This window comes from Pteropus medius, unplaced genomic scaffold (assembly GCF_902729225.1).
Source record: "Pteropus medius unplaced genomic scaffold, Ma_sr-lr_union100, whole genome shotgun sequence".
NCBI classification, from domain to species: Eukaryota; Metazoa; Chordata; class Mammalia; order Chiroptera; family Pteropodidae; genus Pteropus; species Pteropus medius.
In genome coordinates this window covers 819276-837091 of record NW_024343732.1, presented here as the reverse complement: position 1 = coordinate 837091, position 17816 = coordinate 819276, and the positions used below count along the sequence as shown (strand labels likewise).

At 48.6% G+C, this 17816-nt stretch overlaps 1 protein-coding gene and 1 pseudogene across 12 annotated transcripts in view; one reads left to right on the top strand and one right to left on the bottom strand.

The window, feature by feature from the left end:
- The first annotated feature begins 2631 nt into the window (after nt 1-2631).
- Nucleotides 2632-17816, top strand: part of EPS15L1 (epidermal growth factor receptor pathway substrate 15 like 1) — an 88586-nt gene continuing 73401 nt past the window's right edge. For 11 of the 12 annotated variants that reach the window (XR_005653898.1, XR_005653899.1, XM_039867712.1 and 8 more), the window contains exon 1: nt 2632-2744. Coding sequence is in view for 9 of the 12 variants with exons in the window: in XM_039867712.1 (XP_039723646.1) it covers nt 2712-2744 (33 nt within the window). In the remaining 3 variants the exon portion in view is untranslated. Of the gene's footprint in view, nt 2745-7848; nt 7868-17816 lie in introns of those variants that run through there. The other variant, XM_039867710.1, reaches the window with a different exon arrangement.
- LOC120606684 (uncharacterized) lies at nt 17513-17631 on the bottom strand (annotated as a pseudogene).

Sequence of the window (17816 nt, the reverse complement as noted above, 5' to 3'; positions counted from 1 at the left end):
ATTTTCTTCAGGCTTCTGCCAACGCCTTAGTGGTGACAATAGCAGTGACTTGAGCAACAATGGCAGAAACAGCAGTAGCTGGCGAGGACCCAGTGATTATTGGTTTTGGGTAACACCTTTTTCCCTTTTGACTTTCAGCCCTAAAGGGGCTAGCAGCTTCCTGTGGTTACTAATCTTAGGTAACATCACACGCCCCTTCCGTTTTTTCCAATACTTTTGTACTCAATCTTTTATATCAGATGTTCTCTGAAGTATCTAGAATGACTTCTCTTTTCCTCACAGGACACAGACTGATAAAGTGCTCAAGGCAGCTAAAAGCCTCCCATCAGCCCCACCTCGACCACTGCTACATCTTTCCAGATGGCCCACTTGCTTCCATTTATCCTCTCAGTCTGTTTTGCCCACTGTATCCAGAGTCACTGTTCTAGAACATAGATCTGCTTATGTTCAAAACCCTCTGGTAGCTTCCCGTTGCTTTTCACACAGAAAACGGGCAAAGGAGCACGGTGAGATTGAGAACTTGGAGTTCAGAGAGCAAGACGGTCTCAAGACAATGCTAGATCCCACATAGTCTTAATGCATTGCTCTTGACACAGGTTTGTCTCATAAACCTGGCCTTTACTTGAGACTGTCTTCCTGTCTGAGCTCCAGAACTTCAGTGTCACCGTTCTTCTTAGCTCTTCAGCTCCCTCTGCCTGCCATGGTCCGCAGCCCCCACCTGCACTGCATACACACTCCACCTTCAAATGTCACACCCTGTTTATAGTGACTGTCTATAGTGGTCTGTTGCCTCATATGATCATTTGATGTCCATTTCCTTCCTGTAGACCAGTGGTTCTCACAATGGGGGCCTATTGTGAGCCGCTACAGCATCTCCTATCAATTTGGTAGAAATGCAAAAATCTCAGTCCCCATCCAGATCAAAATCTGAAATCCAGTCTGTGTTTAACAAGCTTTCTGGGTGGTTCTGACAAGGCTCCAGGGCAAGATCCCTGCTCTAGGCCGTAGATGGGGGTAGAGTGGGTGTACTTGGTCCAATATTGGAGTACCTGTGCCAAGGCCAGGAGTGCTCAAGGAGTATTTATTTGATGGGTGAGTGGCTATTGATCAATCACAAATCATGCTGTGCTCATCTGAATGGCATGAGGCACACCAAGTCACCGAGGATACCAGAGCAGCAGTTTCTGAGATTTCAGAACAGAGCAGGTGGACAGGAAGCTATGCCCCACCACCCTTGAGATCAAATGGCCTTCTGGCTTGCCTGACTGAGAAATGGTAGCCAGCCACCATCACAGGGGACCAGGTAAGGGGAGATCAATCTGCCCTGGAGAAACCTTGGGCCACAAAGGTCAGCTGGCCAGCTGGCCCTTTTTTCCTCACCTTGTTAGTGGAAACTGGCCACAGGAGTGGGTATCAATAGCCAATGGAAGGCAAGAAGTGTTGTTAAACAAAACTTTTAACTTCCACAGCTGAAAGTCTTTTTAAAAGAAAGGGCTTATTGGGCCATTGCTAGCAAGGAAAAAAGAACAGGTCCTGGGGCATGGAGTCTAAACCATCAACATCAGTGCCCAGTGGAAGAGGCAACACGTTCGCAGTCCTGGAGTTGGTGAGCATTTTTACACATCAGATAGTGGGGAGAAAGCTTTAAGTTGTTTTGAAAGAGTTTATATTGGTTATAAAGAGAGTGGGAGAAGGTGAAGCATGGATGGTTCTGGGATAGGTGCAGAGTCTGTAGGTGGTGGGCAAGGCTGGAAAGGTCGTGTGTAAACAAGAATAGGGGGCTCCTAGGGTTCTCTGGCACCTAGCCTTTCTTTTAGATAATCACAGAAATAGCTACCTGAAAGTTAATTCAAAATTCCAACATACATTCAGGAGTGTGAACAGTCTTGTTAGCTGGCCCCCAGCTATTAGCAGCCTGTCTGTCTTTTTCTGTTCAGCCCCCTGTAATTTAATTTAGAACATCTCAGAATTTTTCTCTTATGGCATGTCTAAATAAATAAATGCCCCTCCAGAACCGGTCCTTCAGCAAACATCAAGTGCCTGTTCCTTGCAGGGCAGTGTGAAGCATAGAGGTGGAACATCAACAAAAACATTACCATTCCCTCTTTTCAGAAGAGGAGAGGGGCTGGGGGTTCGGGGGTGGAGATAGAGGGGTGCAGAGAGGCTACTTAAGTGATTTGCCAAGGTCACACAGCTAGAAAGTGGCAGCTGGGAAATGACCCCAGGCGTTGCGGGTGCTGCTGCAGCACAGTTTGTCTCGCAACCAGTTTAGCAGAAGCCCTAAGGGGGCAGACCCAAATTCGAACACAGACACACAGCAATCCTAGGAACAGGGCGCCGTGCGGGGCAGGGAAAGGAGCCCGACCTCTCTGCAGGGTGGCAACGGCCTCCTAATGCGTTTGCCAGGCGCATGGGGAAGGGAACGGCATTCCTAGCAGGGGGCTGGGCATCGACAAGGACCTGGAGGGATGACAGCACTGCGAAGTCCGACAGCCCGCCAAGGGCTGTAAACTTCTGCCGACACCGGGTTAGGGTGCCAGTTCCCGTGTGCTTCCCCAGCCCCGCCCCGTCCCGGCCTGGGCTAGGCGCGTGCGCGTGCTAGCTCGGCCCCGCCCACTCCCGGCACAACTGCGCGCGCACCTCCCTCGCATCAGTGCGCATGCGCGGCCCCGCCCCGTCCCCCGGCGCTCGGAGCCCGAGTCCGCGGGAAGATGGCGGCGCCGCTCCTCCCGCTCTCCCAGCAGGTACCAGCGGGATGGACAGGAGGGGGCGCGGCGCCGGGGCGCGAGGAGGGTGCCACGGGAAAGCTGAAGCGCGGGGAGGCCTGTCTGAGCGGTGGCGGTTCGCGCTGAGAAGCCTCGGCGGAGGGCGCGGGAGTGGGCGGGCCGTCCTGAAGGTGACAGGCCAGCCCGGCCCGCGGCCTCCCGCTCCAGAGCGACCCTCGGCAAGGGGCAAATAGGTGGGGCCGCGGTGCGTGTCTGCGTGGCCCGGGGCTCGGGCCGGCTGCTCTCCGCCGTAGATCCCAGGCCAGACGAGGCACGGTGGTTTTGGGCTCCCTCCCGGGGAGGTGGGCGAGGAGAGCGAGCATCTCTGCTGCTGTGGCGGCCCTTCGAGTCTTTGTCTCCTGCCAGATCCCAGTGCCCGGGCGGACAGTATCCCCAATGGGGTGAAAAGTAGAGCCCCGCTGGAGCCAGGACCCGTCAGCTGCGGTATCGCAGACTCGTTCCCCCCTCCCTTAGGAGCTGCTTCGGCCACCCCTGAGCGGTGAAAAGGGGGATCGCAGGTCTCCGAGCGCCTGTGTCCTCAAATCCGCCTGATGCTCTTTCTAAGGGGCAGTAACAGTAAAGCGACATAAACGTGCAAAAAAGAGTCATACATAGGCAGCCCTGTTTTCTGGGAGGGACGTTCATTCATTTATTCATTCTTCAGATGTGCGTTGGGCCAGATGCTGGGAACACAGCAGTCACCCAGACAGACAAGGTCGCTGCTCTCCTGGGGGTGACACTTTTCGTGGGAACTAAGAGGATCCTGCTAATAACCGCTGCCTTTATCTGCTAAATACCCGTTGTATTTGCTGTAATACTGTATTATAAGCACTTTGCCAGAATTATCTAGCATAGCATTGGGATTAAGAGCGAGGACACAGGGTCACATCATTTTGTGTTCAGATCTTGGCTCCAGCACTTATTCTTTGAGTACCTTTGGATGAAGCTTTTAGCCTCTCCATGCTTCAGTCACTTCATTTAGAATATAAAAAAAATAATGAGATAATGTGAAGATTAAGCATGTAAAGCTCTTAGAACAGGGCCTAGCACATGAGAAGCACTCAGTGATACTTTAATTATAATTATCATTTAATACTCTGGCAGATTTGGACATGTGGGGATAGAGACCACAAGAATCAGAATGCCACACCCTGAGAGCTGATCGGTTGACATGACTGGTCAGCTGATCCAAGGAGAAAGACATGCAGACCTGCTAAATCTTACAAGAACTAGCCAATTTGTAACAGTCACTAAATTAAAAGCATTACAGGCCAATGGTTACTAATTAACAAGTTCTTGTAACATGAAAGTGCTCTGTAAACTAAGTGCCCTGCAGACCTGAGTATTATTAATAGCCAGTTGTTACAGTTTAGGGCGTAGAGGGTGAAACTCTTAGGCTCACATAGTGAGAAAGCACTTCTGGATTTTTGGGGGAACCTTTAAACTTCCTATTAATATTGGCACTAGCCTTAATTTGAACTTCGAACAATAGCTAAGGTTTCTTGAGTGCTTTAGAGTTTAAGTGCTTTCTAACATGTTGGCGCTTAGCCACAAAACAAAGAAAGGGGATTCTTATTTTACTGAAAAAGGATTAGTTTTAGAGGAAGGCAGTGACTTGCTGCTATGAGGTAAGGTATGAAAACCTGAATCAGGTCATGTGATTCACCTGCTTAGAACTTTTTAGAATAAAATCCCAGTTCCTCCCCAGGAAGTCCTGCTGGTTTGGCTCTCTCATCTGCTCTTTGTAGCACCCAAACTGCAGTCATACTTGTTGCCTTTTCTGTTCCTCCTGATAGTCCAGGCTCTGTCCTCAGGGTGTCCCCACAAGCTGTTCCTTCTTCCTGAACAAGATCTTCCCTGCTTCTTCCCTTAATCTTCCAGTTCCTTGCTCCTTTCCCTCCTTCATGTGGCAGCTCAGATCTCATTCTTCCCAGAGGCCTTTGGTGGTCACTATATAAGTAGACTCCCCTCCCCAACACTGTGTCTCCCCCACACCACCCCTCATCATCAGACACAGCGCACAGGTGTCTGTGGGTCTGTTTGCCGTCTTCCCAAGTAGACTGGGTGCCCAATGAGAATAGGCACAGGCCTCTTGACCCGGTGCCCAGCACCCAGGAGGTGTCAGATAAACCCATGAAGTGGAAATCAGCAATTTGTACCACCCAGAACCATTTTCAGGTGGCTATGTGTGATGTGGAAGCTAGGTGTCGGAGCAGAAATGAACGAGAACTTGTAAGAGACAGCCTGGATCCTCTGACAATTTCAGTTCACTGACTCCAGGATTTTTTCCTGTTACAGTTGTTGAATAGAGGCATGGCCAGGTTTTCTTCCTTTCGTTAATTATGTCAACGTTTCCCTACCTGTTCTTAAGTGACGCTCTTCATCAGGTGTTCCTGTCGACACAGGTGTGAGGTAGAGCTTTTTCAAGTGCTTCCAGTCAGACGGAGGGTATCACACAGTTCACAGTTAATTATAGGGGAAGCATAGATATGATTCCAGGGTAATTTCTGGTTGGGTCAGTGGGGAGCAGAAGGCTTTGATCTGGTTGAATTGAGGTATAGGGCACACTTGGAATGTGGGTGGCCAGTTGAAGGTGAGTAAGGTGGTTAGTAGCTTTGCAGAGGGGCAGGGCAGGGTATTTTTTCCTCTGCCCCCATCGCTGCCTATGCTTTTCACATCAGCACCTTTCCTGGTCTCCTTCCTACTCTCCGTCTATGACATCTTCCCATACACTGAATATAAATCTTGTCAATTCAAAGGGTCTATAGTTCCTCCTCTAGGAAAGTTTCTTTCTCCCTCCATCAGTGCCTCGTTGATTTATGTTTTTCCCTGCACAGCTTCTCTTTGCCTCACCCACCCCTGAAACACACCTGTCCCTCACTCTTGTACCGCGTGCTGTCATAGGTTGTTGGCAACTTTGCCATCCTTAACACCAGTGGATATTGTTGGGGTTGGTCCTCTTCGAGCCTCTAAACACTTGTCACTCTAGCCCACCCATGGGCTCTCACATTTTTTCTTCTGCCCCCAAATTTTGGTCTCCCCTGTCTACATTTTTTCTCTCTGTGTGCTCTGTCTCTGGCATGGTCTCTGGTGTGTTTGTGTACCACACTCAACATGCATCCCTCCCACCTCTTCAGGAGTCCAGCCTCCTGTTTCTCTTTTGCCACCGCCAGCCTTCTAGACTCTGGAACTGGCCACCTCCTTACCACACCCACAAAAGTTCATGGGCTGGGACTCTCCCTCCTAGTTCATCCCATACCACTGCGGGATTCATTTTCTAAAATGTACTCTCAGTCACCTACCTGTTCCAGAAACATCTAGCTGCTTCCATTCCCCTCCCCCTAGTGTATCCAGTTCGACTGCTCCTGGCCCGCATTCCCATGCCCCCTTCTCACACTCCACCTGATTTTGCAGGCTCGCCCTCCCACTCTTCCATCATCTCCACAAAACCCCCTGCTCTTCCCCATGCTCCCTGCTTGGCTCTCGCTGGAACCTCTCACTGTGACTTCCTGTCCTAAGGCCTCTTCTCAGAGGCCTCTTTGGTGGTGTCTTCCCTCAGCCCCACCTGAATGGGGACTCTCCCTCCTGTCAGTCCCTTGCATGGTCCCTGGACATAGGAAGCACATGGTAACTAGAGGAAAGCATTAGGCTCATTGAGGAGGAGGGTCTGCCCTGTGCCCAAGGAGTTCTCTCTCACCCCCACCCAAGGCCACTGGGGTTCTCCCCGCTTTGTCATGTGCTTCCTACACACAGGTGCTTCAGATACATCTTAACATGTGCTACAGTTTTTATTCCCATTTTGCAAATGGGAAACAGACACACAGAGATTGCAGTAACTTGCTGAAGTCTCATAGCTGGTAAGTGCAGGCCTGGAGTTGACCTCTGTCTGTCTGCCTGCAGAGCCCTGTTCTTCCCACTCTTCCAGGCAGCCTGCTGGGCACCCTGCCCAGACAACAGCCGGCCAGTGTGTCTGGAATGAATGCCGAGTGCTTGGGACACTTGTTTGTCTTTTCGTCCTTTGTTTTTTTCTTCTCTAAAATAATTGCTAGTCTCTCTGTCTTACTAGAATGCTAATGGTGATGCGGTATAAATTGATGGGCACAGAGCCAGGTTTTAGAGTAAAGTTTGGCTCTGCCTTATAAGATGCAGAATTTCTTGGCTGTCTCTGTCTGATTGACTGGCATTGGCCTGGTTTTTGTTGACTAAGTAGCTCCTGGTCAAGCAAGAACATGTAAGTTTCATCCCCTTCGCCCCAATTTCAAACTTTAAAGCAACTTTCCCACGCCTGGTTCTTAACCCCAGTCAGCTGATCTGGGAAGTGGAGTGACTTCCCAGACGGTACCCGAGAGCTGAGTGTCCACTCTTCCATGCCTCAGACTCTGCCATGTTACCGTGCTGACAGACAGACACACTGCCACCACTCTGGTGAGAGGCATCTTGTCAGCTCACTCCTGAGGGTGCTCTCAGGTTCTCCCCACCTTGACCTGACTTAAAACAGCCAACATCCATGCAGAAAGCTACTACATACTCTTCCTGAAGACTCTCTGAATCCCATTATCATTTGAGGTCTCTTCAGGGTGTCTGTATTTCAGTGTTAGGGTCCCCAGATATACTTTCAAGGCCTTCAGTTGAGCAGTATTTTCTGTTCTTCAGTTTCCCCATCTGCAAATTAGGAATAACTCTTTAATATATCTACCTCATAGCAGTGGAGTCTGAGGATCCCATGGGGTGATGGATGTGCCGTCAATGCGCCTATTTGTGTATCTCACCATTCGTTCAGCAAGTATTTACTGGACATCTTCTCTTTGCTGAGTGCTTTCTGGGCAGTGTGGTGTAGCGGTGAACATGAAGACAGCCCTGCCCTGTGGAGCTGAGGTTCTAAGAAGGGAGGCATGGATGTAAGGAAATGAGTGGGTACCTACAGAGCCTATGGCGGTGTGATCGTGGTATGAGAACCGTGAAGTAAGGAGGATACGATCCCATATGTGAGGTCCAGGAAGGCCTCATCACACAGGCGCCAAGGCTGAACAGAAAAGGCGTTTTGGAGTGCTCAGTTTATCCTCCCAGTGACCCTGGTCGGTCTTATCCTGGCTTCTTAAAAGGTAAACTGAGGCCAAGGGGTGTTATGGCACTTGGGAAAGATCACAAGCAGCAAGTTTTGCTCACATGGTTCTTTTGACCCACGTCTAGGCTCAGCATTGGCTGTAGTTTCCTGTTTTTTGATTTTTTCTTAAGCTGCCAAGCATTAAAACAATGTGAGTTCTCATTTGTTTTTAAACACTTGTTCTACCTGATCATTAGATACTGTGGAGTCTGTTGGAGAGAAGAGCACTTGTTTAAATTTTTATTTTATTGTTTTAATCTTATTTCATTGGAAGGTAGAGGGGAAAATGGAAAGCCCTCCTCATTCTCTTTACAAGGGATCAGCGGGTTTCCCTGCTGGAGAGGGTCCTTGGTGCTTCCAAGCTGATGCAGAATGAGTGGGCCACATCTGGCCCACAAGGAGGGTCGACTAGGCCTAGGCCACAGTAGAGGCTCAGGCCATGGGTAGTCTGAGCAGGGGAGGGGATGGACAATTTGCTTCCACTTGGGTGTATAGGAGACAGCTGCACATTTGGACTGGGCTGTGGGGACACTGGTAAGAGAGGGAGGAGTGGCCTCTCAGAGGCAAAGCAGTATAAGCAGAAGCCAAGAAGCCAGAATTCCAGCTCAAAGGGCCAAATGTGAGTCTGGGGCTGGGACTCTGGGGTCCACATCCCTCTTGTAATTAGAGTGACTTAGGATAACAGGTTTGGTGAATGGGACACAGGAGTCTGTGCCTGGCCTACAAATTAGCCTGAGACAAAAGGGACTGACAAGTGTCTGCTTGCCCAGAGATTGGCTGACGACAGATGTGGGGGAGGAAGGGAGACCTTTGTAGGGAGCTCCTATGTAGGGTGCTTTGCCCACCATGGGAGTGTCAGCTTTTAGTGCCACAAGCCATTGGAGGAAGGTAGAGGCACAGAACACCATCAACAGCAGTCTCATGATTTCCATCTGGCTCTGCCTGCCGGGTGAGATTCTTATAGTTTTGATAGCAGAATCGATTTACTGATTACATTTTGAATTGACTGATATAAAGTCTCTTCTCCTTTCGTACACATTGGTTGAAAGCAGGGAGAGGTGGCTCCAGGAAGCCTAGTCCTCACTGTCTGTGGACTGGATTAGGCCTGTGCCCTGTTCGGCATAAGGGACATCTGTATCCCGCAGCTCCCAGATCTGCCTTCCTTGTTCACTCTGCCTGTGGTTTCTTGGTCCTTTTTCAGTCACTGGCACAGTCGATTTTCTCTCTTGCGTCAGGACCTCTGCACATACCGCTCTCTGGAATGTTCCATTCTCTTTCATCTCTGGGTTAATCCCTACTCTTTGTATCTCAGGAGGCACATCAATTCCTGAGGTGAAGCCTTCCCTGACAGACTGGTCCGGTCTCTTTTACTGCCTGTGGGGCTGCCCTGCACTTTTACAGATAACAGTTTGTAATTTTCTATTGGGATCATTTGACTGATGGTCTCTCTTTCCCATCACCTAGATTAGGTCTCCAGTGGCAGGGACTGTGCCTGTTTTAATGTGTCCTTGTACCCCAGGTGCTCAGTACTCATCTATTGAATGAATAGCTGAATGGGAGGGTAGGTCCACATTATACGAGGCATTGAAGAGCTATGGCAGGTTCTCGAGGAGTGAAGTGATAAGTTTAGATTGTTTGACTGCTTATGCAGTGAATGCCAAGAGTTTGCTGTGTTATGGCATAATGGATAAAGAGTGATCTGGACTGAGATTGTTTCCGGAAGAGCAGAGGGGTGTTGTGATAGATGGAATAGTGGGCCCTCTAAGTGTGAGGAGGAAGCAAGAGAAAGAATCTGGTGTGGTGTATGTAGCCAGCAGCACAAGATAAGCCTGCCAGGTGGGTGGTGCCAGGTGGGCGGCTGTGTCAATTGAGATAAGACCCACCATCTTTTAGTGGGCCCTCTAGACCGTTGAGACCCCACATTCAGGCACAGATCAGAAGCAGTCCAACTCTTGGGTGGGAATACCACATTCTGTTTGCTGAACACCTACCGCCTGACTGAGATAAGCAAAACTGAGCCCCACCCTTCAGTTGGGCTCCTCTACAGCTGGACACAGACACAGCATGGCAAATGCCCGCAGCTGGCAGAGGTGAGATGAATTCCTCCATTGGGCTGGAGATAAAGGAGAAGAGGGGAGGATACTGCATCTCCTTCTGTTCTCTCCTCTGTTCCAGCAGGACTGCCACACTACAGGAGACAGACGTGTGCAGCCTTTCAGATCTGCCCACCATCTGTACAGCTTTCTGTCCCCACTCCGCCCAGTCAGAGCTCCCTTCCTTGACTTTGGTAACCCAGGGTCCCCCAGAACGGTGTTGAGAGAGATTTGGGGCACAGGTTTTGCATGGAAGTGAGTGTGGTTGAATACTTACTTTTTGTCCATTCATCATTGACCCCTGTCAGGGAAGTGTCATCCCTGTAGTCATTTCTGAATAAGGAAACTAGGAAGATGAGAGGTAAAATGACTGGTTTCAGACCTCCTAGGGGTGGGGTGCCTGGATTGTTTTCTCCTGTGGGTGCCACTCCATGGATTCCCAGGTGGTCAGGGGTACTCTGTCCCTGCTGTGTCCCGAGCCCCTGAAGCAGGCAGGTGATAACCGTCTGTTGGTCGATGACTGCATGCTCTGAATAGCAGCTGGGGCGCAGTCTGTCTCTGGCTGCCTTTCATGGCAGTTGATCTGTGGGGATATTTTGTCTCTTGGGTGAAGAAACAGGCACAGCGCAGGGTATTGCCTGCCCAGGCCCACTCCCCTGGTGCCTGGCCAGTGTCCTGGTGCCAAGCTCCCACCCCTCCCCTGGGGCTTCCACTTACTCTTCACTTCTGCTCTGGGAGGGTGTGGAAAAGGGTTCTCTTTCTACCAATGATTTACTAGTGACAGTAATACGTGTTTCTGTTAATCATTATGTGGATACATAGAAAATTAGCTTTTCTTAATCCACATAGGATATGCTTTTCAATTTTACATTTTCCAATGGAATAGAAAATGTTCTTTCAGACTGCAAAGGCGAAAGATTAAATGGCAAAAACTGTTGACGACGAGGTCCTCATACAGAGAATACTTAACCAGGACTATAAAACTATGGGGGTGGGCTAGCCCTCTTCATCCCCCAACCCTGGAATGGGCACCGTTTGTGGTGGGGGTCCCAGAACCTCATAGACCCACGTATGTATCACAAACATTTCTCCTTTTGGGTGTTTTCCTGGATAAAGATCAGAACGGCCTCTGTGCCCACAGTGCACCCCTACATCCACTTTCTGCATGAGAAGAGGATTCTGGAGGGGCTCAGCTGACACCCACAGTTGCTGAGTAGGTCAGGTGAGCCTGCTGGTTACTGTGGTCAGTGCTGTCATTTCGCTTGCTCACACACCAGGCTGTGGAATCAGCATTTTCTTTCAGCCAAGAGCTTAATGTTGGCATTTGACTTTGTGGATTTATGTTTTTTGGTTGACTTTTAGCCACTAGAAAATATCCTTTAATTCACAACCATGTAAGTGGGTTTTTATAGCTATGTACTTTGCTTACTGTATGTGAAGTTGTATGTTTTAAAAAATTGACAACTGAGACTGAGGACTGGTAACAGACTGTTCTGTCCTGGATGTTGGTTGCAGCTCAGCCAGCTAGTCGAGAGAGAAAACGAGTACAACATGTACTATAGTGATCCAGCGTTTGGTGAACTGGTTCATGTCTGGCAAAGATCATTTGGTGTGGTTGGTGTAAGGACTATGATTTGACACCTGCAGCACAGTCTTGATCGCCTCCTGTGACTTCCCTCCTCACTCCCTTGATTATTTTGCAAATAGAGCCTGTTCCTCTGTCTTAATAGTAATAATAATCATAGTAATTGATGTAAAATGGCTTCTGTTTTAGAGTGTGTTTTATCTAGTAGTCTGATTTGATGCTTACAGTAATCCTCAGGGTGGCACTGTATTACAGTAGTTCCTTATCCCCAGGAATTATTTTCCAAGACCCCCTCGTGGATGCCCGAAACTGCACACACATATATGCTATATCTACTATGTTTTTTTCCGATACATACACACACACCTTTTCTCTTGAAGGAAGCACTTGATGGCTTTTCTTCGGCATATCTGAATTGCCATTGTTACTACTCTTGCGCTTTGGGGCCATGATCAAGTAAAATGAGGGTGACGTGAACACAAGCACTGCAGTACTGAGACAATCAATCCGATAACCGAGATGGCTAAGTGACTTAGAGGCGGGTTGCATGTATAGTGTGGAGACGCTGACAAAGGGATGATTCATGTCCCAGGCGGGACAGAGTGATGGGATGGCTGGAGACTTCATCATGCTACTCAGAACAGTGCGAAATTGAAAACTTATGAATTACTTTTTTCATGGAATTTTCCGTGTAACATTTTCAGACCACAGTTGATTGTGGGTAACTGAAACCATAGAAAGTGAAACTATAGGTAAGGGGGGAACTTCTGCCCTTCCACTTTACAGGTGGGGAAACTGAGGCCTAGCAAGGCTTTGTGGTCTGTCTTGACTCTGCTGCTGAGTGGTGGAGCTGTGTATGCCTGGGCACTGACCACGCTGCACCCCTCTCACCCTCTCCCTCCTGAGGCTCCACCTAAATCTTACCCATTCCGTGACAGATATTTACCAAAGGCCTGATATGGGCCCAGCAGCACACTGTGGAATAGATGTGAAACCTCCGCTCTCAGGGAATCAAAAATGTTGGGAGGTGATCATTACAGTCTCTTTTGCAAGTTTGGGGCCATAGGAGGGTTGTTTCAGTTGTGGGGAATTTGAGAGGCTTCTTAGAGCAGGGATCTGGAAGGTAATTGTCCTTCAGCAGGCAGAGGCCCCCCAACCTATGCCTAGGGAATAATTTATGCCAAGACAAGGGGCGAAAAGTGCATAGTATGTTCAGTGGAGTGCAAAGAAAGGCGAGAATTGACAGCTGTGTGCGTGCGAGTGTGTGAAAGTGTGAGTGTATGTGTGTATGGGTGAATGTGAGTGTGCGTGTGGGGTGAAATTAGCCTGGCAGGAGCAGGAGGTGGCTCTGGGGCGCATTGAGGGCTGGGCTGAGGGTCAATACTTCTTGCTCCTTCAGCAACCACAGAGGGTCTTTTTGAGCAGGGGAGTGACTGTGTACTGAGTGGAGTGAAATGAAGAGGAAAGTGTTTGAAAGTGGGTCTAGCTGGGAGGCTGGGCCAGGTCTGGACCAAGATGTGCACAGAGTGAGGAGGGCATTGGAAGGCCAGCTCTCTACTCTGTCCTTTAGTTCCCCCTTCCACTCCTTTCAGCAGGACAAAGCTGCATTCCTCTACCTGTCCCTGCCAGAGAGTTTGCTCATCTGTTGGTGTGTTTCTTTCCTACCAGATCAACACTCAGCTCTTTGGCTGCAGGGACTGGCTTTTTGCTCGCCTGGGGATCTGGGAGCCTAGCTTGATGCCTGGGGCCTAGATGACCCCCAGGCTCTGTAGAAGAGCAGAGGCTGATGATGCCACCCACAGAGGTGGAAGGGAGGCAGCAAGCTAACCTGGGGGATCTGGGAGTCCTTGGCAGAGAACTGCCTTGTAGCCAGGAGCACCTGCGTCCTGGGCAGTATACTCTGTTAAGGGATGGTGTAATGTCAGGCTAGGGGTCAGAAGATGGCAGGGATGTTGGAACCCTGGCTTGCTGATGTAGGAAAGGAATTTCTGGAAGGTTCACAGCATATTTGGAGAAAATTGGGAGTATTGTGGATTGTGGGTACCCTGTTGTGTAGGGGCTCTACTATTGAGCCATAGCCTCCATGAGTCTTTCCAGGGCCTTGTTCAGTGCCTGATCCATCATGTGGAGGAAGGAAAGACAGAATGGAGGAGGGCTGTTCTCTGAGATGCTTGGAGGAGCCAGGGAAGGCTGTGGGGATGCTGGGGCCACTTTTGATCTCAAGAAGCATTTTTGGGAGAAAGGGTTAGAATTTACTCCCTGCTGTACCCAGGTTGCCTGGGCAAGGTCTAAGGAGCTCCTGACTGCCTGGCCGCTTCCAGTCCCATCTACCAGCCCTCTCTGTGGTTGCACTTGACCTTGTCCTTCCAGGACCCCCCGTCCCCTATCCCTGGTGTTTTCCTGCCAGTGGTGCCCCCTTCGCTCTCCACTGTGGGCCTGTCCAGTGCTTCAGCATGGTGGTGCTCAGCCTTGGTGTCTCCTGTCCCCTTGGGCAGGCTCAGCTGGGGTGGTGGCCACCTCCCTGCTGTCACAGGTGTGTCTGACCTTGTCCTGTCTTTTCCTCACAGTACTTGGCAGCCCTCCGAGTGCGTTGTCATTTCTAATGACATTCTCCTGCCAGACCAGGAGCTCCATGAGTCTTGGGGGGAGGTGGTCCCCTTATTCACTTTTGCACCTTCACCGAGGCCAGTGCTTGGGACCAGGTAGGCGCTCAGTAGATACGGCTTGAATGGCAGTGAGATTTCCACCTTGATGTCCCATAGGGACACCCCAGAGAAGCATGTTTAAAGGTGAACTGTCATTCCTGCCCCCTTCTCTGCATTCCTTGGGCCTCATCCTCCTGGCAGATGCAGCCATCTCTCCCTGATCACTTCCTTCTGGCCCTGCCCTCCCATGACTCCTTTCGCTAGCTGAGTGCATGTTCAGTCACCTTCTCATGTGCGTGTTTGCTTAGATTGCCTTCATGATGACATTCTGGCTTCTCAGCAGGGCATGCATAGACCCCATCAACTTACTGTGTCCACCCTAGCTGCCTGGCTGAAATCATGCTGAGTGACCCCTGAATCCCTGCCTGCCCCTCTGCCCTGGAACCACCTTGCCCATCCCTGGCCCTTGCTCAGGCTCTGGAGGCCCTGGTCATACCTCCTGCTGTCAGGCCCCTTGGTACCATGCACTGTAGTCCACCCTGCTCTGTAGCCGTGGGCTCCTTCTGCCACCTGTCTCCCCTTCCTGAGCCCTAGAACATGGTCCCGCGCACTTTTGTGTTCTCCATGCATCCTTGTAGTGTGAACTCAAGCATGTTTGTTGAATGAGAGAGTGAACGAATTCATAAGTCCATGAGGTGAGAACTGGTGAATCCAAAGGCAGACCAAGCTTTTAGGAAGTTTTTTGTGAAGGGTAGGGGGAGGCAGTAGTTTGAGGTGGAACTGGGATGGGGGTGCATTTCTGGCGATGGAACATGTTTTCACATGGAGCTGATGGAAGGAGAGTGACTGGGGAGAGAACAGGACTCAAAACAGCCAGTGTTTGGCCATTGCTCATCCTGTGTCACTCTCTGGTGGTCGGGATGTTCATCCTCATTTTCCAAATGAAGAAACCAAGGCACAGAGAGGCTGGTCACCCTCCCCAGGGTTGCACAGTGTTCCAGCGGTGGGATAGGATTCGAGTCCACATTTGTATGGTGGTGCTATTGACCTCTGTGTCCTGCATGCTGTATAGAGCAGCGTGTCAGGGTGATCTCTGTTTCTCTCGCACTTCCATTTCTGGTTGATGGGGCTGAGAGCGATGGTCTCCTGGGAGCATTGAAGCTTTCACACATTGACTCTGTTCCTGTCCCGTTCCCAGCCCCTCCTAATGGCTCCTGGCCCTGAACTTCCTCCAGCTCTCTTGTTCACTGTGACATTTCATTGCTCGTCTAAATTTTCAGCTGTGGTTCTCTCACTCCTCTGTTCTCCTTGAGGGCGAGGACTAACCCTCCTCCCACTCCTGTGTCATGTCCCCACTGAAGGCCCTTAGTTTTGTGTAGGTCTGACAGAGTCCTGTGCTGAATGGCTGGCACACATCTTCAAGTGATCCCTCGTTGTGGCGGTCATTTGGGTTCCTGAGGAGAATTGTGTATCTTTCTTCACATCCCTCTTGAGCTTCTCTTTTTCCCTTTTCTGTCTTATTTACAAAAGCATCATGTGCTAATGTAGAACTCTGGAGAGCTCAGAAAGAGCTGGGAGGCAGCTGGTTCACCAGCTGGTTCCCTATTAGCATGTGGTATCCCTCCCACCACATTTAGATTCACGTAGATTTGATCACCTAGTGCTTACTAGCCAGTTCATAACTGTCAGAGCTGGTTCGGACCCTCCCATTCACTTAGCAAATATCTGACGATTGTTTTCCATTAATGTTCTCCCTGTACTGTTTTTCCTGCTGTTTAGTCTTCTTCGCAGTGGAAACAAAGCAGTTCATTATTGGCTTCACCACTCCTCAGCGGTTTCCAACCCTTCAGTCACCTGTAGTCCTTCCCTCAAGTTGGGCAAACTGATGGAATTCTCTTGCCCTTCCTCCTCTTTCTTGCACACCTGATCACTTCTTCAGGAGGAGACCTTACAGTAGTGGGAGAGCATACCTGCATGTGTGCGTGCACATATGTGAGTTAAAGAAATGCTAATTTTTACTGCTTGACAAAAGCATGATTTAATAAAGCTGTTCTTTGTTTATCACACTTGACCCTGAAGCAGCTTGTACCTTAGGATCTTTGCCAGAGCAGAAGAAACACATCAGATGTTGATCTGTAATTATATAAAAGTTTAAACACTAAAACTCTTGGGAAGAGTTTAATGAGCTCCCACATACTCACCGCCCACATTACAACAGAGGCCAATGTTTTATAAATCTCTTTAGACCTGTCTACCATCTCCTGACCCTCTCATTCATTTTTTGAAGTTTTTTTTAAATCTTAGAAATCATATTGCAATATGCATCTCTAACAGTTAAGATCATTTTTGCATAACCACAGTGCCATGTTGCACCTCACACAATTAGTAATTCTTTAGTAGTCTGTTACCCAGGTCCATATTCAAATTTCCTTGATTGTCTAAAAAATGCCACCTTGCATTTGGTTATGAGGTCTTCTAAGTTTTTTTTTTAATTTAAAATCTTGAGATAATCTTAGATACATACATAGTTTAAAAAAAATGTAAAGACATTCTGTGTATTCTTTTTAAATAATTTAAAAATTTTTAAATTATAGTTGGCATATGACATTACATTAGTTTCAGGTGTACAGCATAGTGATTAGACATTTATATAACTAAGTGATCAATCACCCTGATAAATCTAGTACCTATCTGACACCGCATGTAGTTATTAATATCATTGGCTATATTCCCTATGCTATACTTTACATTCTCGTAACTATGTTGTAACTATCAATTTGTACTTCTTAATCACTCCCCCTTTTTCATCCACCTCCCCAAAACCTTCCCATCTGGCAACTATCAAAATGTTTTCTGCCTCTATGAATTTGTTTTTGTTGTTGTTTAGATTCCACATGTAAATGAAATCATATGGCATTTGTCTTTGACTTACTCTACTCAGCACAGTACCCTCTAGGTCCATCCATGTTATTGCAGGTGGCAACATTTTATTCTTTTTTTATAGCTGAATAATATTCCATTGTATGTATGACCTCTTCTTTATCCCTTCATCCATTGATGAACACCCAAGTTGCCTCCATATTTTGACTATTGTAAATAATGCTGCAATGAACATATGGATTCTCATGTCCCTTCAAAGTAGTGTTTTGGGTTTCTTCAGATAAATACCCAGAAGTAGGATAACTGGGTCCTTCTTTGTCTCGTTTTAGCTATTCATTCATTCATTCATTCATTCATTCATTCATTTATTTAATGAGGCAACCCTAAGTTGACCTCACAGATTGCAAGGACCTTGTCAGCTTACAATCTCTTATTTTTTACGCTTACAGCACCTGGTCTTTCAAGGTGGTCTCCCATCCAAGTACTAATCAGGCCCAACCCTACTTAGCTTCTGAGATCAGACGGGATCGAGCTTGTTCAGGGTAGCATGGCTATAGACTAGCCTTTGTTTTAAAGTCTATTTTGTTTAGTATAAGTATTGCTACCCCAGCTTTTGGTTGTTTCCATGCTCATGAAACATCTTTTTCATCCCTTCCAGTCCCTGTGTGTCTTTTGATCTGAAATGAATCTCTTATAGGCAACATATGTAATAGTTTGTATTATTATCCATTTAGCCACCCTGTT